The following is a 17,561-nucleotide window of genomic DNA, read 5'->3' on the forward strand; positions in this document are numbered from 1 at the left end:
TCAGAACACTGCCTTGGGGAACTCCAGCCTGAACAGGAAGAGGAGATGAGAGAAACCTATTCAGGGCCACACGTTGACTACGACTAGAGAGGAAGTCCGCCAGCCATGCGTGGAGATTTCCATGGATACCAAAGGAGGAGAGTTTTGTGAGCAGAGCGGGGTGCCAGACAGTATCGAAGGCACGTGATATGTCGAGGGAGACGGCTCTAATTCCCTGTTTGGCATTGAGGACCTCCGTCCATTGTTGAGACAGCAGAAACAGCATGTCTAGAGTAGAGTGACCTGGTCTGAAACCAAATTGATGATCAGAGATCAAGCCATTGGAGAAGAGGAAAGATTTCATATCTGAAGCAATGATGGATGGATTCCATGACTTTGCTGATAATTGGGAGAAGGCTGATTGGTCTGTAGTTGCTAGGATCTGTTTTTGCACCTTTTTTGTGCAAGGCGGTGATGTTGGCCGATTTCCAAGCAGATGGCAGATGACCTTGAGCAAAAGAGAGGGTGAAGAGAACAGAGAGAGGGAGTGAAAGAGCGGAAGAACAGGATTTTAGGACCCGTGGGCTGATGCCGTCCGGTCCAGTTGCAGAATCAGAGTCGAGGGTTGCCAGAAACTTTTCCACCTTGTCAGGAGTAAAGGACACAGAGTCCAGGAGCGACTGGGTACGGTGGGTACAGAGAGGGATGTGTTTGGGACACAAGATTTAGAGGCAAACACAGAGTTGAGGCATTCAGCTTTTTCACGTGCGGAGTCAGCTGTCTAGCCGTTTGAGGTGAGGGAGGGGATGGAAGGGGAATAAACACCAGAAACAGATTTGACCAGATGCCGCCAGGATTTGGAAGAGGGAGACAGATAAGAGAGTTCAGTCTTGAGAACGGAGAGATGTTGTTTCCTGGCTCTCCTGAGGGTGGACACACTTGTTTCGGGCTTTGTGAAAGGAAATGAGATTTCCTTCCGTTGGATTTGCTTTCCATGAGACAAAGGCAAGTTGTTTGTAGGCAACAGCCTCACCACAAGATTCCGTGTGCCATGGACGGGAGGAAGGGTATGACAACTGAAGACGAGATGGGATAAATCTGTGCATGAGAGAGAGCAATTTACTTTGGAAGAATCCCCAGGATGAGTTGATGTGAGAGGTGGTAGAGAAGGGAGACAAGTCCAGATGATTGATGGCTGCTTGATGCAATGCCTTGATGCAATGCCAATGCCAGAAGATGCAATGCCATCTTGCCATCTCTTCAATGTGCCATAGCTAAGCCTCTTCTCGAGTTCTCCAAACACATGTTTTGGCATCCGCTGAGCCCAAGTGGCCAAAATGACCAAGCCAACGTGGATGTGTTTCTTCAACTGGTGATACTTGATCACTCCGTGGATGGTCCAAACGCAACGATTATGGAAAGGTTTCAGGCGCCTCACATGTTCTGCTTTGATGGTCCATGCCTCGTAACCATAAACCAGAACTATTTAGACCACATCATGACACACAGCTTGCTTGGTTGCTGCGGACAGATTGCTCTTCTGAAAAATGGGCTTTTTCAAACTCCAAAGGCTCTTGCAATTTTAGCAATGCTGTGCAACACTTACTTTCTTAGCGTACCGCCATTTGTGATGTTGCTTCCAAAGTATGTGAAAGCCTAAACTATTTCTATTGAGCCGCCTTCAAGCTGCACTTTTGTGACATCGTCACCTTCCGAATGTATGTTCTCCTGTTGTCGGACAGCTTGTCCTACAACAAAACCTTGGTCATACAGATGTATGAAGGAGGTTTTGGGGTTTGAGTGGTATTTGGGTATGCAGGCAAATATTAAAATCCCACAATTCTGCCCATTTATCTGTTGCTGAACGTTTTGAATTTTGGGATTTGGCGATTCTTCTTCCTCTTTCTTGTGCAAATACGCTCATTGAATTTCCAAAGAAACTTCACTTTCCAGCCGTGTTCAAACTATCTAATGTTGCGGGGTCCTCCCCTATCCCCTGGTCTCGGTAAACCTCCGAACCCCGAGAGGCTTCCCGGCAGAAAGACGTGTTATCCTTGGTTGAAATTAATCAATAATGAAACCCTCAATGAAACCATCAAATGAAACAATCAAATCAATAATGAAACCACACCAAGGGTTATGAACAAACAATAATCTATATCTATCTATAATTCCAGTAATCTCTGTGTGTGTGTGTGTGTGTGTGTGTGTGTGTGTGTGTGTGTGTGTGTGTGTGTGTGTGTGTGTGTGTGTGTGTGTGTGTGTGTGTGTGTGTGTGTGTGTGTGTGTGTGTGTGTGTGTGTGTGTGTGTGTGTGTGTGTGTGTGTGTTTGTCTGTGACCGCTGTTTCTCGACAACCACGGGTCCGATCTAATTGAAACCTGCCAGATATATTGCTGGGGACCCGAGGATGTGCCTTTTCAAGGTTTCATATTAATCGGAGAAGTAGTTACCGAGCTATGTCCAAAAAACGATTCAACCAATCAGAGAGCAGCGAGCTATCACGTGTGCCGAACGTGGCGAACAGACTCTGCCTCGGATGGCACATTTGAGAGCGTATTCATTTATTTCACGTTGGCAAACTATGTTGGCGCGATGTTGGCGTTAAACTATGTTTTAAAACTAATTATAACTAATTTGCGATTCATCGTAACTGCGATATGCGACCTTCCGGACAGTCAAATGAGGACGTCACTTCCGGACTTACGGATAGTCATAGTGACGCTGAACGTGGCGAGCAGACGCTGCCTCGGACGGCACATTTGAGAGCGTATTCATTTCTTTGACGTTGCAATCTGTGTTGATTGTTGTAAGGTACGATCGATTGTAGTACACGTTTATAATAACTCTGCCGATACAGGCCCGATTAACTGCAGCGCCATCCGAGCTGCGGCGTCGGGACGATACATTCATTGTACGGTCACATCACGCACTTACGGGCACGCCCATGGGCCCATGGGCACGCCCATGCATGCATGGGCGAAGACATTTTTTTTTTTTTTTTTGGCAAGGAACGGGCACCCACGTACGGGCACGTCCTAGTATATATAAAACACAGTTTGTGTGTGTGTGTGTGTGTGTAATGTTACCGATAGACTCCTAAACGGAGAGGCTCACGTGCTTGATATTTGGCATAGACATGGCCATTGAGCCTGGGAAGAACATGGCCGACCTAAAAAAAATTATTTCATTATATTTTTTTACCATATTTTTACCTCAGCGCATTTCAGCGAGGAATATTATGCACGGAATCTGAGGCGGTGGCAGAGCAGCGCGCTGATTCGCTCAGAGCGATCACGTGATGTTCCTTGCCGCCATAAACTCACAGTTACGCGTTCGCACGTAATTCACACGTTCAAAACAAACGAGATCCGCGAAGCGAGTTGGTCGAGTTGTGCTAACCAAGATGGCGACACGGCGGCTTCACTTTTCATGGAGTATGAGCGTTCTATATATTTTCAATTCAGTGCGCCCGACTCGCTCACGTACTTGATTTGTGGCATAGACATGGCCATTGGGCCTTCACGGTGTAATTTGTGCGAGGCTTTTGTTCGAGTGAGCTTGAGTCGAGAGGGCGAATGTACGGGTTGGGAATGTACGGGTCTCCCTTCCCCCGCCCGGCAACGCCGGTACTGGAGGGCGTCACAGGATCGGTGAGTCTCCAAAACCCGCTTCGTGCTGTTGCGAAGATGCAGGACGATGTCGCGATTGTTGTGCTGCTCTCCGACCATGAGAACTGCAACGTCATTGTTGACTGGCCCTCCCCTTCCCTCCCCCTTCCCCCTTCCCCCTCCCCCCTCCCCCCTCTGGTCCTCCCCTCCTCCTCCCCTCCCCCTCCCTTCCCCCTCCACCCTACCCCCTCCACCCTACCCCCTCCACCCTACCCCCTCCCCCTCCCCCCTCCCATTCCCCCCCTACACCCCTCCCCCCTCCCCCCTCCCCTCTTCCCTCTCCCCCATCCCCCTCTCCCCCCTCCCCTCCCCCTCCCCCTCCGCCCTCCACCTCCCCCCTCCCATCCTCCCCTCTCCCCCTCCCCTCCCCCATGCCCTCTCCCCCTCCCCCCTCCCCCCTCCCCCTCCTCCCTCCTCCTACCCCTCCCCCCTCCCAGTTCCCCTCCACTTCCCCCTCCCCTCCCCTCCCCCGCCCGGCAATGCCGGGTACTTCTGCTAGTATATTATAAATCACACCGGAATCACGACACAAATAATAATAGCAATTCACCCTACAATCCCTATCTGAAGATGGTACCACCTTATCTAGTCCTTTCCCCACACTCACGGCACTTCCCCCATGTCTCTGTACCCCTCCAAGGCGAAGTCGATTCTCTCCAGCGATCGTTGGATCAATGTCCAATCAAAATCAATTGAGGCGTGGACGATCGAAACACCTTTCGTGGTCCAACACCGCGCAAAATAGCGGTGGAATGGAAACCCTCCCAAAGACGCGCTCCGACGTACACGTTTGCGGTTCAATCAGCGAGTCTCCTTATAATCCTCCAAAAGCCACTTTCTGGCACAGCCGTCCCCGGCAACCCACCGGGGAATAATGCCTGGCCGACGTGACAAAAACCTTTTCACTGAAGGTTGCGCACGTGGCGAAATGGCGGACGGCTTTCACTCGAGCCGGTGCTTTGAGGCAAGGATACTCCGGAACCTCAATGCCGATACCCGACGACCCAGGCTCCACAGTACTCCAGCGATATCACCTATCGCACGAACTTCCTTTCAAGGACGCAAAGTTCACTCGCACTGTACGCTCGACCGCTCGGTCCGGGGCTTCCACAAAAACGTCTTTTCACAATCTCCTCACGCCTCTTCTTCTTCGCTCCCTTTTCTTCCGGGTCACGATCCGATTTCCGGCCACATTTTACCAGGAGCGCTTTTAAACCTTTTAACCACAATAACCCTTACTGAGAACCAACAATAATGATAATACCAACAATAATTAGGGCTGAAGCCGTAACACTAATGATACAAATGGTGTTCCTTTAACTCACTAATACAGGTGATTCAGTACCACTTGCCAGTGGAATGAACTGAATTCCCACGGACATGTTCCAGAGGAATGATGTTGTTCCATCCGATTTTCTTAAAAGTGGTTTCTTATTTATTACCTGAAAGTTTTTGATGTGGGGAAACTGTCTGCATATCAGCATACCTGTGGCATGGATTACATCTGAGCACAAATACTCTTTCATACACATCCCCTGTGTTTGTGTGTAAGGCCTTCTCACCATTGAATGTCTTCATCATAAAATTGCAGAACACGCCCAGATTTTACATAAATACCTATACTTTTGAATGATTCATACGTGGCAAAATCAACATTCACATCAACGTGTAATACAATTGCAGTATTGCCTTAAGACATGCAATTTTCTTTTTTGGGGGGTCACAGGGTGCGCGTTCGTGTGGTGAAAGTTTAAAGTACTGCAACTGATTTAAGCAGAATATAAGGCCTCAAGCACAGAGGTACTTCACATGTCGGTACTGTGTGGGATGAAAGTACTCGGAGAGGATTAAACATGAGGAAGAGTGGTACATTTCCCTCCTCTCTGAAGGTTCACCCACCATGTACACTCAAGATGACTGTGAGAAGGATTCCTGTCATGTGCAGCCGGGATCGGAACAGCAGACTGTGCTCGTGTGTGGAATGAAGGTTGAGGAGACGGAGGGATTTCCCGAGATTCTGCAGATAAAAATAGAGGATGTGAATTCCTTTGGTCTGAAGGAGGAGCAAAGTTACCAGCCGAATGGTGAGTTGTGTGATTGACATCACTTCTGATGACATCTGTGTTTGTTTCCTGCGCTTTTTTGTCCCCCATCGCACCGCGGAGCGAAAGGGGGGACTATGGCTTTCCCGTGCGTGCGGACATGCGTGGGTGCGTGCGTAAGCGAAGGACCGAATTCTAATTTGGTGTGTGGGTGCAACTAGGCATGTGGAAGAACCCTATTGAAAATTAGGTCGCCACGGCAAAAGCCAAGTTGGCTGCCGCCATTTATGTCTGAACCTTGTGAGCGGCATATCTTGGAAAAATTAATGAACTACTAACTTATAATCTGGTGTGTGGGTGTATCTAGACATAAAGAAGAACGCTGTTGAAAATTGGGTCGCCACGTCAAAATGAAAGATGGCCACCACCATATATATATGTCTGAACCTTGTGAGCGAAATAGCGTCAAAATCCAAGATGGCCACCTTGCATCCTCCACTTTGTCAACTCGCATCACTTCACCGACGGGGGACCAAGGCGTAACGCTTGTTTTTGGTCTGGTTGTGCCTGGTCACCTTGTTTTTCGTGTGCCACTGTCTGCTTTTCCGTGTGCTTTTTGCGCCTTGTCTCCCCCCCCCCCCCCCCCCCACCCTCCCCAGGACCATTTGGAGGCCGACCTGTGCAGCATCTTTCTGCCAATTCCTCTTGCACTTATGGACCACAAGCCTTGTGGCCCCGCACCTCTGCTGTGCAGCATCTTGCTGCCTATCCATCTTGCACCTATGGACCACCTGTTGGGTGGCATTCGGGCCAAGCTTCGGACCACCTCTTGAGTGGCACTGACGCCACGCATTTGGACCACGTGTCGAGTGGCCCTGCTTGTGAATAAAGAAAGTGTGTGCAATTGTGTGCCATTTGTGAAGACTTAGATGGCCCTGATGTTCAAATGGCCTGCATGCCGGTCAGGGCCAGCCGGTTTTTGTTCGCCCGCACACACAAGACAAGAAGATGCAAGATACAAGCAGCAAGTGCCTTCATTACCTTCCTCCATTTCTTTCCTCAAAGTGCAGGTCCTGGGTTGTAGTATTGTAAATAAAGGTTAAGTTTTGTGCTTGTAAATATGAGAATGTTGCCCACCGGCTATGTGTTCCGTTCAAAAATTCCGGAAATGCGCGAATAGTAGATTAGCTGCTCAACACATTAGGAGGGACATATCTGGAGTAAATAATGTCGCACACATGGGTTAGAGTAAATGTTAGGGAGATTACACCTATGTGTCACACTAATGGTAAAATTAAATTGCATGCCAGACTCTACCGGTCGTTCCGGCTGAGGTCGACTCGGGACAAGTCCGGTCAGAGAGGGGGGTCGTGTTGTGGTTTTGTAAATAAAGGCAACCCCCCCTATAGTTAGTTGCAGCACAACATGTAGTCTCAGTTAGTTATTTTTTATTAAATGTGAAGTGCAGTCTCCTTCCCAGTGTTAGTATGCGTTGAGGCAGGTAAGTAAGGGTAGGCCTCATTGAAGCCTGGAATGCCATGTCATGGGCCTCGGGCAAGTCTAGCAGGCCCGAGGGAGGAGCTGGAGGGCATGTCTGGTAAGCAGCAAACATCCAATGGGAGCTTAAGGGAGTGGCCAGGAAATAGCCAATGGGAGCAAAAGGGAGTGGCCAATAACGGCGGCCAATGAGAGCTAAAAGGGAGTGACTAATAAGGGGCTGTCATGAAATGTGATCCCCGGCAGCCAGTGGAGGCCCGTGGAACATTCTAGTGGGGCTCCGGGGGCTATAAAACCCGGCCCAGACCCCCGTATTCTCTCTCTGGCCCGGGACTCTGAACGCGCTCTCTGCCCTGATGCCCTCTAGCTGGACTCCCTGCACATGCGCTTTGCCTTGCTGACTTGGGATCCGCTCGGGTCGTGGTACGCGGGTCGTGACCGTTAACCCTTCCACGCGTTAGCTGCGGGCTCGGTGGCTGGAATTGCCCAGCAATCCGTCCTCCATGAGTATGGCGTGGGGGTGGCCTCGTGGACTCGAAGCTCGAGGGGGAGCAGGCTTAACCCATCCTCAATACGTCGACGAGCTCGAGATCCGCAACAATATATACATATATATATTTGTTTGCAAGATCGAGGCTCGTGTAAGAGCTAACATTGATCACAAAAAGACAAACGGACACATAAAACATATGATCAAGGGAGTGGGAGACAAGATGGGGAGAGAGAGGGAAGCACACAAGCACAACAGCAGAGAATAGGGACATCGGTAGATCTGTGGGAAGGAGAGGGCTTGGGGGGAGGCGGCATGGGAAGGGGGGTGGGAAGGGTATAAAACATATGGACACTGCTCGGACTTCCTGGAAAGAAGTTGGTATTTTTAAAAAAAAAGTGGATTTGGGGTGAATTAACGGGGGTAGAAAAGCGAAAGCGAAAAACCATGAAAACAAGCGTTACGCCTCGGTCCCCAGTCGTTGAAGTGATGTGAGTAGAGAAAGTGGAAAACGCAAGGCTGCCATCTTGAATTTTGATGTGGTGACCCAATTTTCAATGGCATTCTCCCTGATGCGTCGATACACCCACACACCAGATTAGAAATTAGTAGTTCGTTTATTTTTCAAGATATTGTTACGGACACGACTTATTAAGATGTTATGCTTGGCCGAGCGGAATGGCCGCCGTGTTCGCACAAGTTACCCGATTATACTCGAACGTTGACTAAGTCGCGCTATGCTAAATCAATGATGGAAAGGACACAACGGCTGGATTAAATGACACGACACCAGGGGTACGGTTCTCAAGACCTCCGGAGGAGGTTATAATATTGCGGAAGGTTAGATTACAAAGACAAGAGAGACAGCATAGAAAGGTGGGCACTTAAACACGGTCTTATCTTAGCCCCGACAAACGACAGATAAACGGGACAAGACTGACTCACACGGGGATTGATGGCAAGGAAAGGCGGGTAGTCGATGGCTGAAGGTGCACTCTTGGCTCAGGGACAGAATCGACCCGGTCCGGTCCAGAGATGCGGGAGGTCTCACAGCGCTCGGAGGTGGCGTCTGGTTCTCTTTCGTGGCTGAGGCGCATCTCACCTCACATCCGGTAAGTCGCTGCGTATATCCGGCGGGGAGTGACACGCCCTCGGCTCGTTAGCTCCGCCCCAGATGGAATCGGCCCGTTGCTTCTTATTGGGTGCGGGGGTTACCGGGCTCCGCCCTTGACGAGGAGCTGACAGCCAGCCCCTTCGTGGTAACCCCGTGGGCGCACATGGCAATGGCGGCTAACCAAGCCGGTGTGAGGACGCACACTCCCCGCACGCCGTTGTTGTAGTTGTTGTTTCATGGGGAAGATGGGAGGAGGTATGGGGAGGTCCTAAACTCACTACTGGTGCCATACAATCACATTCTGGTGCAACGAAGAGTCAGAATTAATGGAAACGAGTCCTTAACTGACATAGACTAAGAATAACTAGCAAGATGTCCGAAAGTTGTCTACGTGAGATGCGGTGGACCTGGGCACGACATTTAATGGGGGAAGAAGGGGAAGGTCGGTTCTACAGAGTGTTATTTACAGGCAATGGGACTAGGGAATGGGGGATTGGGGATAGTTGGGGGGTATTGGGGAAATAGGGGAATATTTACAAGCGGATATGGAGGCCAAGTCCCATATCCGCAACAATATTTCGCTCACAAGGTTCAGACATATATATGGTGGCGGCCATCTTGGATTTTGACATGGCGACCCAATTTTCAATGGTGTTCTTCCTTATGCTTGGATACACCCACACACCAGATTAGAAGTTGGTACTTCGCTTGTTTTTTCAAGATATTCTGCTCACAAGGTTCAGACATACATGGCGGTGGCCATCTTGGATTTTGACGTGGCGACCCAATTTTCCATAGCGTTCTTCCTTATGCCTGGATACAACCACACACCAGATTAGAAGTTGGTACATTCGCTTATTTTTCAAGTTATTCTGCTCACAAGGTTCAGACATACATGGCGGTGGCCATCTTGGATTTTGACGTGGGTTGCATCCACACACCAAATTAGAATTCGGTCCTTCGCTTACGCACGCACGGCCGCACACACGGACACATGCTCGGACGCACACGGACAGAGGGGAAAACCATAGTCCCCTTTTCGCTCCGCCGTGCGACGGGGGACAACAAGCATTACGCCTCGGTCCCCCGTTCATGAAGTGATGCGAGTTGACAAAGTGGAAGACCCAAGGCATCCGTCTTGGATTTTGACGTGGCGACCCAATTTTCAATAGCGTTCTTCCTTATGCGTGGATACACCCACACACCAGATTAGAAGTTAGTAGTTCATTTATTTTTCAAGATATTTCGCTCACAAGGTTCAGACAGACATGGCGGCGGCCATCTTGGATTTTGATGTGGCGAGCTCATTTTTGTCCCCCGTCGCACCGCGGAGCAAAAGAGGGACTATGGTTTTCCACTCCGTCCGTGTGTACGTGAGTGCGTGCGTGCGAAAGCGAAGGACCGAATTCTAATTTGGTGTGTGGGTGCAACCATATCAAAATCCAAGATGGCCACCACCATGTACGTCTGACGCCAAGTATGTCTGAACCTTTTGAGCGGAATGTCTTGAAAAATAAGCGAAGTATCAACTTCTAATCTGGTGTGTGGGTGTATCTACGCATAAGGAAGAACGCTATTGAAAATTGGGTCGCCAGGTCAAAATCCAAGATGGCCGCCACCATATATATGTCTGAACCTTGTGAGCGAAATATCTTGAAAAATAAGCGAAGTACCAACTTCTAATCTGGTGTGTGGGTGTAGCGACGCATAAAGAAGAACGCTATTGAAAATTGGGTCGTGACGTCAAAATCCAAGATGGCCACCTTGCGTTTTCCACTTCGTCAACTCGCATCACTTCACCGACGGGGGACCGAGGCGTAACGCTTGTCAATAGGGTTCTTCCATATGCCTTGTTGCACCCACACACCAAATTAGAATTCGTTCCTTTGCTTACGCACGCACGTCCGCAAGCACGCATGCATGGACGAACGGACGCACACACAGACGGAGGGAAAAACCATCGTCCCCCTTTCGCTCTGCGGTGCTTTTTATGAATTTTTGGTCTTTGGGGTCTTTTGGATTTTTGGGGTCTTTGGGATTTTTTTGGTCTTTTGGGTCTTTGGAGTTTTTAAGAGTATTTTGGGTCTTCCAGGGTCTTGGTGGTGTTAAGGATCTTGGGGGACTTACTTAAAGGTTCGTCAAAGATCTGAGGGGTCTCAGCAGTCGAAAGGGTCAAAAGGTATATTCCAGCAGTACGTAATAAAGAGTTCACGGACTGTGTTTTTGGGTGATATTTCATTTTGAAGAAGAAGAAGACGTTTCAGTCACAAATATGCAAACAAACATAACCATATGCGTTTGCTCCAGTCTAGTTTTATAATATTCATCCATGGAATGGTGCACACATTGATGAATTCATGGTGCACACATTGATTAAAGGTATAGTTCAAGACGTGTGCCCATAACTCCTCGGTACCTTGCCAGTCCAGTCCTTCGATACAATTTGCCATCAACGCATGATTTTTCCAAACCACTCCTGAGCGTTTCTCCACTTTCTGACTCTTTTGAATCGTTTTGAACCTTTCCTCTCCCCTTATATACTCACATGTCATGGCTTTGGCCGATTTATTCCATTCTCTGCATTTGTCAATATGTTAACCTGCCACTCTACCATTTAGTTTTACACTCTGCCAAACATGAGGATTCTTTCGAGACAAAAAATAAACCAGTCACATGTTGGATCGCAATTATTATTATTATTTTTTTTGCATACAGGATCGAAGCTCATGAAAGAGCGAACATTTATCACGCAAAAAAATCAAAACAGACACACAAAGTATATAATAAGGGGAGCGGGAGACAAGATAGGGAGAGAAGGGGAAGCACACAAACACAACATTTGAGAGCAGAGACATCGGGAGATCTGTGGGATGGAGGAGGCTTGGGGGGAGGTGGCGTGTGAAGGAGGGGGTGGGGGGTGTGAGAGAGGTATAAAACACATGGACACTGCATGGACTTCCAGGAAAGAAGTCTGTATTTCAAAAAAGTGGATCCGGGAGAAATTAGCGGGGGTAGAAAAGATCAAGGTTTTGGATGGGGGAAGATAAGAGACGGTGGTGAACAGCTGTTTTAAAGACCTGGAGGGAGGAGTGGGATTGAAGAGAGTGAGGGAGTTTGTTCCAGAGGCGGGAGAAATGGGGAATGAAGGAGTGAAGGTGAGCAGAGAATTTTGATTTTGGCAGTTTAACCAAAAGAGGGTTGCTGGCAGATCTTGTGTGACCTGTAGGAATATTTGGGAGACAGAGCCCAGAGAGTTGTTGTTTGGGTAACAACCCAGAACAACAACAACCAGAGAGTTGTTGTTGTCGGGGATCACCTTGTTTGTAATTTGACAATAAAAGCAGTTTGGTGGAGAAAACCTCGGTTTTGCCTTCACATGTCTCTTGCCTTCTCTATTTTGTTGGTTGTGATTTTTGGTGGTGCTGAAATTCCCACTGAAGTTGTTGTCTGGTGGGAAGCATCTTGTAACATCGAGACAGTTTATTCAGAATGTAATGCTTTGATATCGTAATGTTTTCACATGACACCAATCCCGAGGGAAATGTTTTATTTTCTCTCTTCAAGGAAGATTTTGATGTTCTGATAGAGATTTTAATGATTAAAAAAAAAATTCCCTGATTTTGATGTAATATTTATTTATCTATTTTAAGAGTTAAACAGCTCTGCATATAACACAAGATGCCTGCATTTATTTAAAGTTACTTTTTCCAGATTTATTTGTGAAAGTGGAAGTGAAAACTGAGCACGACATTGATATTCACCTGGATCGACCCAAACCCAATGATGCCGAAGCGTCTTTCCTCAAGAACCATCCCCATGAAGGTTTCTGTCAATGTCTATACATTTTGATTCGAACAGTTTGATGATGAACTCTGTTGTGAAGAAAAAAAAACACGATGTTATGATTCAATTGCTTCAAGAAATAACCACTTGGTAAATCCATTTCTCAAACATCAATTTATCCCCTTAATTATTATAGAAAATAATTTAACCAACAATAATATACCTTGTTGTATCCTATTATCCTTAATTTGTACAATCATCAATTCTGATTTTAATGAGATACCTTTTATTGGCATCTGTGGAACTTCATCCAAAAATGGGGGTTTGTGGATTGGGTCCCGTCCGGCCGTCCACAACCATATATTGCAGATGTATGGACCGATTTTGTTCAAACTTAGCCAAAGACGACACTTCATGGTGTTCATAAGCACATCATTTTTTTTTGCGTTGTGATCAAAGATGGCCGACAAGTGGCCATTTTAGGTGTAAAAACCCGATATTAAACACGTCCTCAACCATTTATTGGACATGCATTTACCGATCTTTTTCAAACTTGGCACACACAAAATGAATGATGTGTGACATATGCACATCATTTTCTTTTGAGATTTGACCCAAGATGGCCAATTGGTGGTCATTGTGTTGCTTAAACGTGTCTCCAACCGCATATATATTGTTGCGGATCTCGGATTACGGTGCTCCCCTTACCGAGGGGGGGTTTAATCCCCTCGTCTATTAAGCTGGCCGTCCGAGTCCTCAAAGATATTGCGCTCCTTTGCGGGGTTGAGATTGACCAGGGTGACTGGTCAACGGGTTCCCAGATACCTTTGCCCCCCTCTCCGCAAAGCAGGGCGATACTTCTGCTTGAGCCACGGACAAGATGGAAGATTGCCGAGTGGTTTAGCAATCCGAAGCTCGAGCCGTTAGCAATAAAACGAACCCGATCCTGAGCGTTGGCCAAATCGTGCCACGTATATCAATGGAGAAATCACTAAAGCGACCAGATGTGAGGAAACCCAAAGAATAAGAAGGAAGAACACAGGTTTATTAATTATGTACAAAACCAAAACCAAGGAAGAAACGAAAGGTAAGACTGTACAGGAAGAGGAAGAAGCAGATACACAGGGCAATCCTTAAACGCTCTTATTTTATCACACGCCCAGGACAGTACAAACACACTTACACGAAAAGGGTGGTGGTGGTGAGAAGGAAGGGAAGGGTCCGGGCAGGTGATAGGCGTCGAGGGCCGGCAGATGGCACAGGCGTCGAGGTCCCGCTCCGGCCCACGTTCCAGGTGTTCACTCGTACCGCGGCACGAGCGGCCGGCAGCTTCACCTGGCGTTTAACGTGAGCGGACAATTAATTATATCGCGGGGGGGGGAGGGGTGGGGGGGGGGAAGACTGGGTTACGGCGTCCGTAATAAATTGTCCCTTACGCCTTTTGCCAGTTGTGCGCCTCCAATAGTTCATAAACGGCAAGCAAGGAATCCTTTCAAATCGTTCTCCCGGGCACCTCTCTTCTCTCACTCGTCTGGCTCATCCCCCGCATCTCTGGTTCACCCCCCGCATCTCTGGCTCACCCCCCGCATCTCTTGAAGTAGTCCCACGCAGCCGTTTTTATTGCCCACTCGCGTATCAAGCCACTTGCCTGTTGGATCCGCCTACCAGTGAGCTGGCCTCGGCTCTGAGTGGTCGCGCGCGCTCACCGGTCCGCCCCTTGATGGGGCGTTGAGGGGCCACGCCTTCGTTCTTGGCGCTCCGCCCTTCCTCTCCAGCTTGACCGCGTGCGTGCATGCGTAATGGCGGCTTGAGCCAGGCAGCGAACGCTACTGGCAAGCAAAGGAACACAATTTGGAGGAAGGCTACGCCGCAATAGGAATTGACAAGGGGGCCTACTCTTATTTAATTAATACAACGCAGATTCAACTATTGGGAACAAATCCTTACCTGAAACACAAACTAATGAAATAACTAAAGAAGAAGCCTATGGTGTGCTACGTGTTGCTGGTGGCCTAACTAGGGTGCGACCTTTGACCTTTACACCAAAAATGGGAATATTTATAGGGGGATTATTTATAAGGGAATATTACAAATATTTACAACGTGGAGGGTTCTAAAGACCACAACAATCTATATATATATATATATATATATATATATATATATATATATAAATTTTTTTGTTACCATTATTATTTCTTATTTTGTGTATATGAGTGAGTGGGTGAGGGTGTGTGTTTTTGCATGAATTAATTTTTGTGTGTTGAGTGGTGTTTGATGTAAGGGTAGGTGGTTGGTTGGTTAGTGTTGTGTGTGTATGTGTGTGTGTATATGTGTGTCTGGGTGTGTCTGGGTGTGTATGTGTGTGTATGAATGATCTGGTGTGTTTTGTTGGTGAGTGGTGAAGGGTATAAAGGTGGGTGTTTGAGTGTTCCACCATGTTTGTTTGGTGCTGTGGATTCTGGATGTAGAGGTGTTGTTGTTCGCACTGGCTGGGGGTGGGGGTATGTATGCATGCATCCAGGTGCAGTTGCTGCATGTGGATGTGTTTGTGCCCCTGCTGGCCCACCTTAGCTGACCGTATCGAGGTTGAAGGGCCGAAACGGGATGATGCTGAGGACCTCGATTGAGGACCCGGTCAGTGTGGCACACTTGTGACAATGTGTGTTTTGAACACATATATATATATATATATATATATATATATATATATATATATATATATATATATATAGTATATATATATATATATATGTATATGTATATATATATATATATATGTATATATATATATATATATGTATATATATATATATATATATGTATATATATATATGTATATATGTATATATATATATGTATATGTATATATATATATATATATGTATATATATATATATATATATATATATATATATATATATATATATATATATATATGATCAAGGCACCTCCTAGCTTTAATGGTGAGCACCAGCCACGAATTATGTCTCACACGGTAAATACCGCATAACCCACAAGGAACCAACAGCCTGTCTGCCACACAGACCATCGTTCCCACCAGTGCCAACCAAAACCAGGGGGTGCGGTGCGATCGGCGGGGATAATAATCAACGAACATAACAGCGTGACGAGCACTGTCCCGATCTCCTGTGGACCGAAGTCCTAGACCAAAGCGTCACCTCCGACCTAAAGGGTCTTCTGGAGGCCTCAGCCCGGCCACTCTGTCAACAGACAGAGATTTATTCATTGGTCCCCATTGGCTAAACATCAAGCAGAGCCGCCAATCCAGATTTCGGGCTTATTGACTGTTTTAGGGCCCCAGTCAGGGCCTGCCTTTTTTGCTTGTGAAAAAAGGTAAAAAGTCAAACATTCGAACAGCCTCGGACGTGCACCTTGACCCCATGGCCAAGGCACAACGTCAACAAGGCTGTCCCCATAACAATACACATGCGCCTCAACCCCAAGGGGGAAGCACATGGTCATTCAAACACATGCATCATGCCCCCGAAGGGCCACAATGCATGGTCATACAATCGGGACCACTCCTCTTAATAGGAGTAAGACCCCTTAATCCACCAGCAGGGCATTACTCCTGCCAGGTCCGATTTGCATGCAGGTCTACCAACCCCCGTTTTAGGGCCCCGGACAGGGCCTGCCTTTTTTACAAAGAAAAAAAGGTAAAAATTCAAACATTTGAACAGCCTTGGACGTGCACCTTGACCCCATGGTCAAGGCACATCGTCAACAAGGCTGTCCCCATAACAATACACATGCGCCTCAACCCCGAGGGGGAAGCGCATGGTCATTCAAACGCATGCATCATGCCCCCGGAGGGCCACAATGCATGGTCATACAGGTGGGACCACTCCTCTTAATAGGAGTGAGACCCCTTAATCCACCGGCAGGGAGTTACTCCTGCCAGGTCCGATTTCCATGCAGTTTTTTGCGCCCGTTTTAGGGCCCCGGACAGGGCCTGCCTTTTTTACAAAGAAAAAAGGTAAAAAGTCAAACATTTGAACAGCCTTGGACGTGCACCTTGACCCCATGGTCAAGGCACATCGTCAACAAGGCTGTCCCCAAAACAATACACATGCGCCTCAACCCCGAGGGGGAAGCACATGGTCATTCAAACGCATGCATCATGCCCCCGAAGGGCCACAATGCATGGTCATACAGGTGGGACCACTCCTCTTAATAGGAGTGAGACCCCTTAATCCACTGGCAGGGAATTACTCCTGCCAGGTCCGATTTCCATGCAGTACTTGTGCATAGCCACAGGGCGGCACACTGCGAAAAATCTAACCAATGAGGACCAAAATCGTCTATTAAGATGACCAAGGCACCTCCTAGCTTTAATGGTGAGCACCAGCCACGAATTATGTCTCACACGGTAAATTATGGTAAATTATGGTTTAATTACACGGTAAATTATGTCTCGCACGGTTTTTTGCAGTATGCCGTCCTGACGAGGGTCAATAAGCCCGAAATCTGGATTGGCGGCTCTGCTTGATGTTTAGCCAATGGGGACCAATGAATAAATCTCTGTCTGTTGACAGAGTGGCCGGGCTGAGGCCTCCAGAAGACCCTTTGGGTCGGAGGTGACGCTTTGGTCTAGGACTTCGGTCCACAGGAGATCGGGACAGCGCTCGTCACGCTGTTATGTTCGTTGATTATATATATATATAGTCACGTGAAAAAAGTAAGTACACCCCATGTAAAGTTTTGACTTTTTCAACATATTTCAACATACAGCTATTTGATCTTCATTTCAACAATATTGATAGATAAAGGTGATGTAATATAACAAATATCATGAAACGTTTACATTTTGTTGTCCATTGTATCATTTAAATAAACATAAATGCAAATTTCGCATGTGGAAAAAGTAAGTACACCCCTAAATTTATCACTACTTCAAATACCTAAAATTAAAATCAGGTGCCCCAGCTCAGGTGCAAATGATTAGAACATCGTTAGAGAGGA

General features: G+C 47.4%; 1 protein-coding gene across 2 annotated transcripts in view; it reads left to right on the plus strand.

Annotated features, from left to right (window-relative positions):
- LOC137428453 (uncharacterized) overlaps positions 1-17,561 on the plus strand; it is a 47,281-nt gene that overhangs the window by 6,515 nt on the left and 23,205 nt on the right. For both annotated transcript variants that reach the window (XM_078777129.1, XM_078777130.1), the window contains exons 2-3: positions 5,539-5,733; positions 12,504-12,614. In XM_078777129.1, coding sequence (XP_078633255.1) covers positions 5,550-5,733; positions 12,504-12,614 — 295 coding nt within the window. In that variant the 5' untranslated portion in view covers positions 5,539-5,549. The remainder of the gene's footprint in view (positions 1-5,538; positions 5,734-12,503; positions 12,615-17,561) is intronic.

The sequence above is a fragment of the Myxine glutinosa genome, chromosome 5 (genome assembly GCF_964187855.1).
Source record: "Myxine glutinosa chromosome 5, kmMyxGlut1.1, whole genome shotgun sequence".
NCBI lineage: Eukaryota > Metazoa > Chordata > Myxini > Myxiniformes > Myxinidae > Myxine > Myxine glutinosa.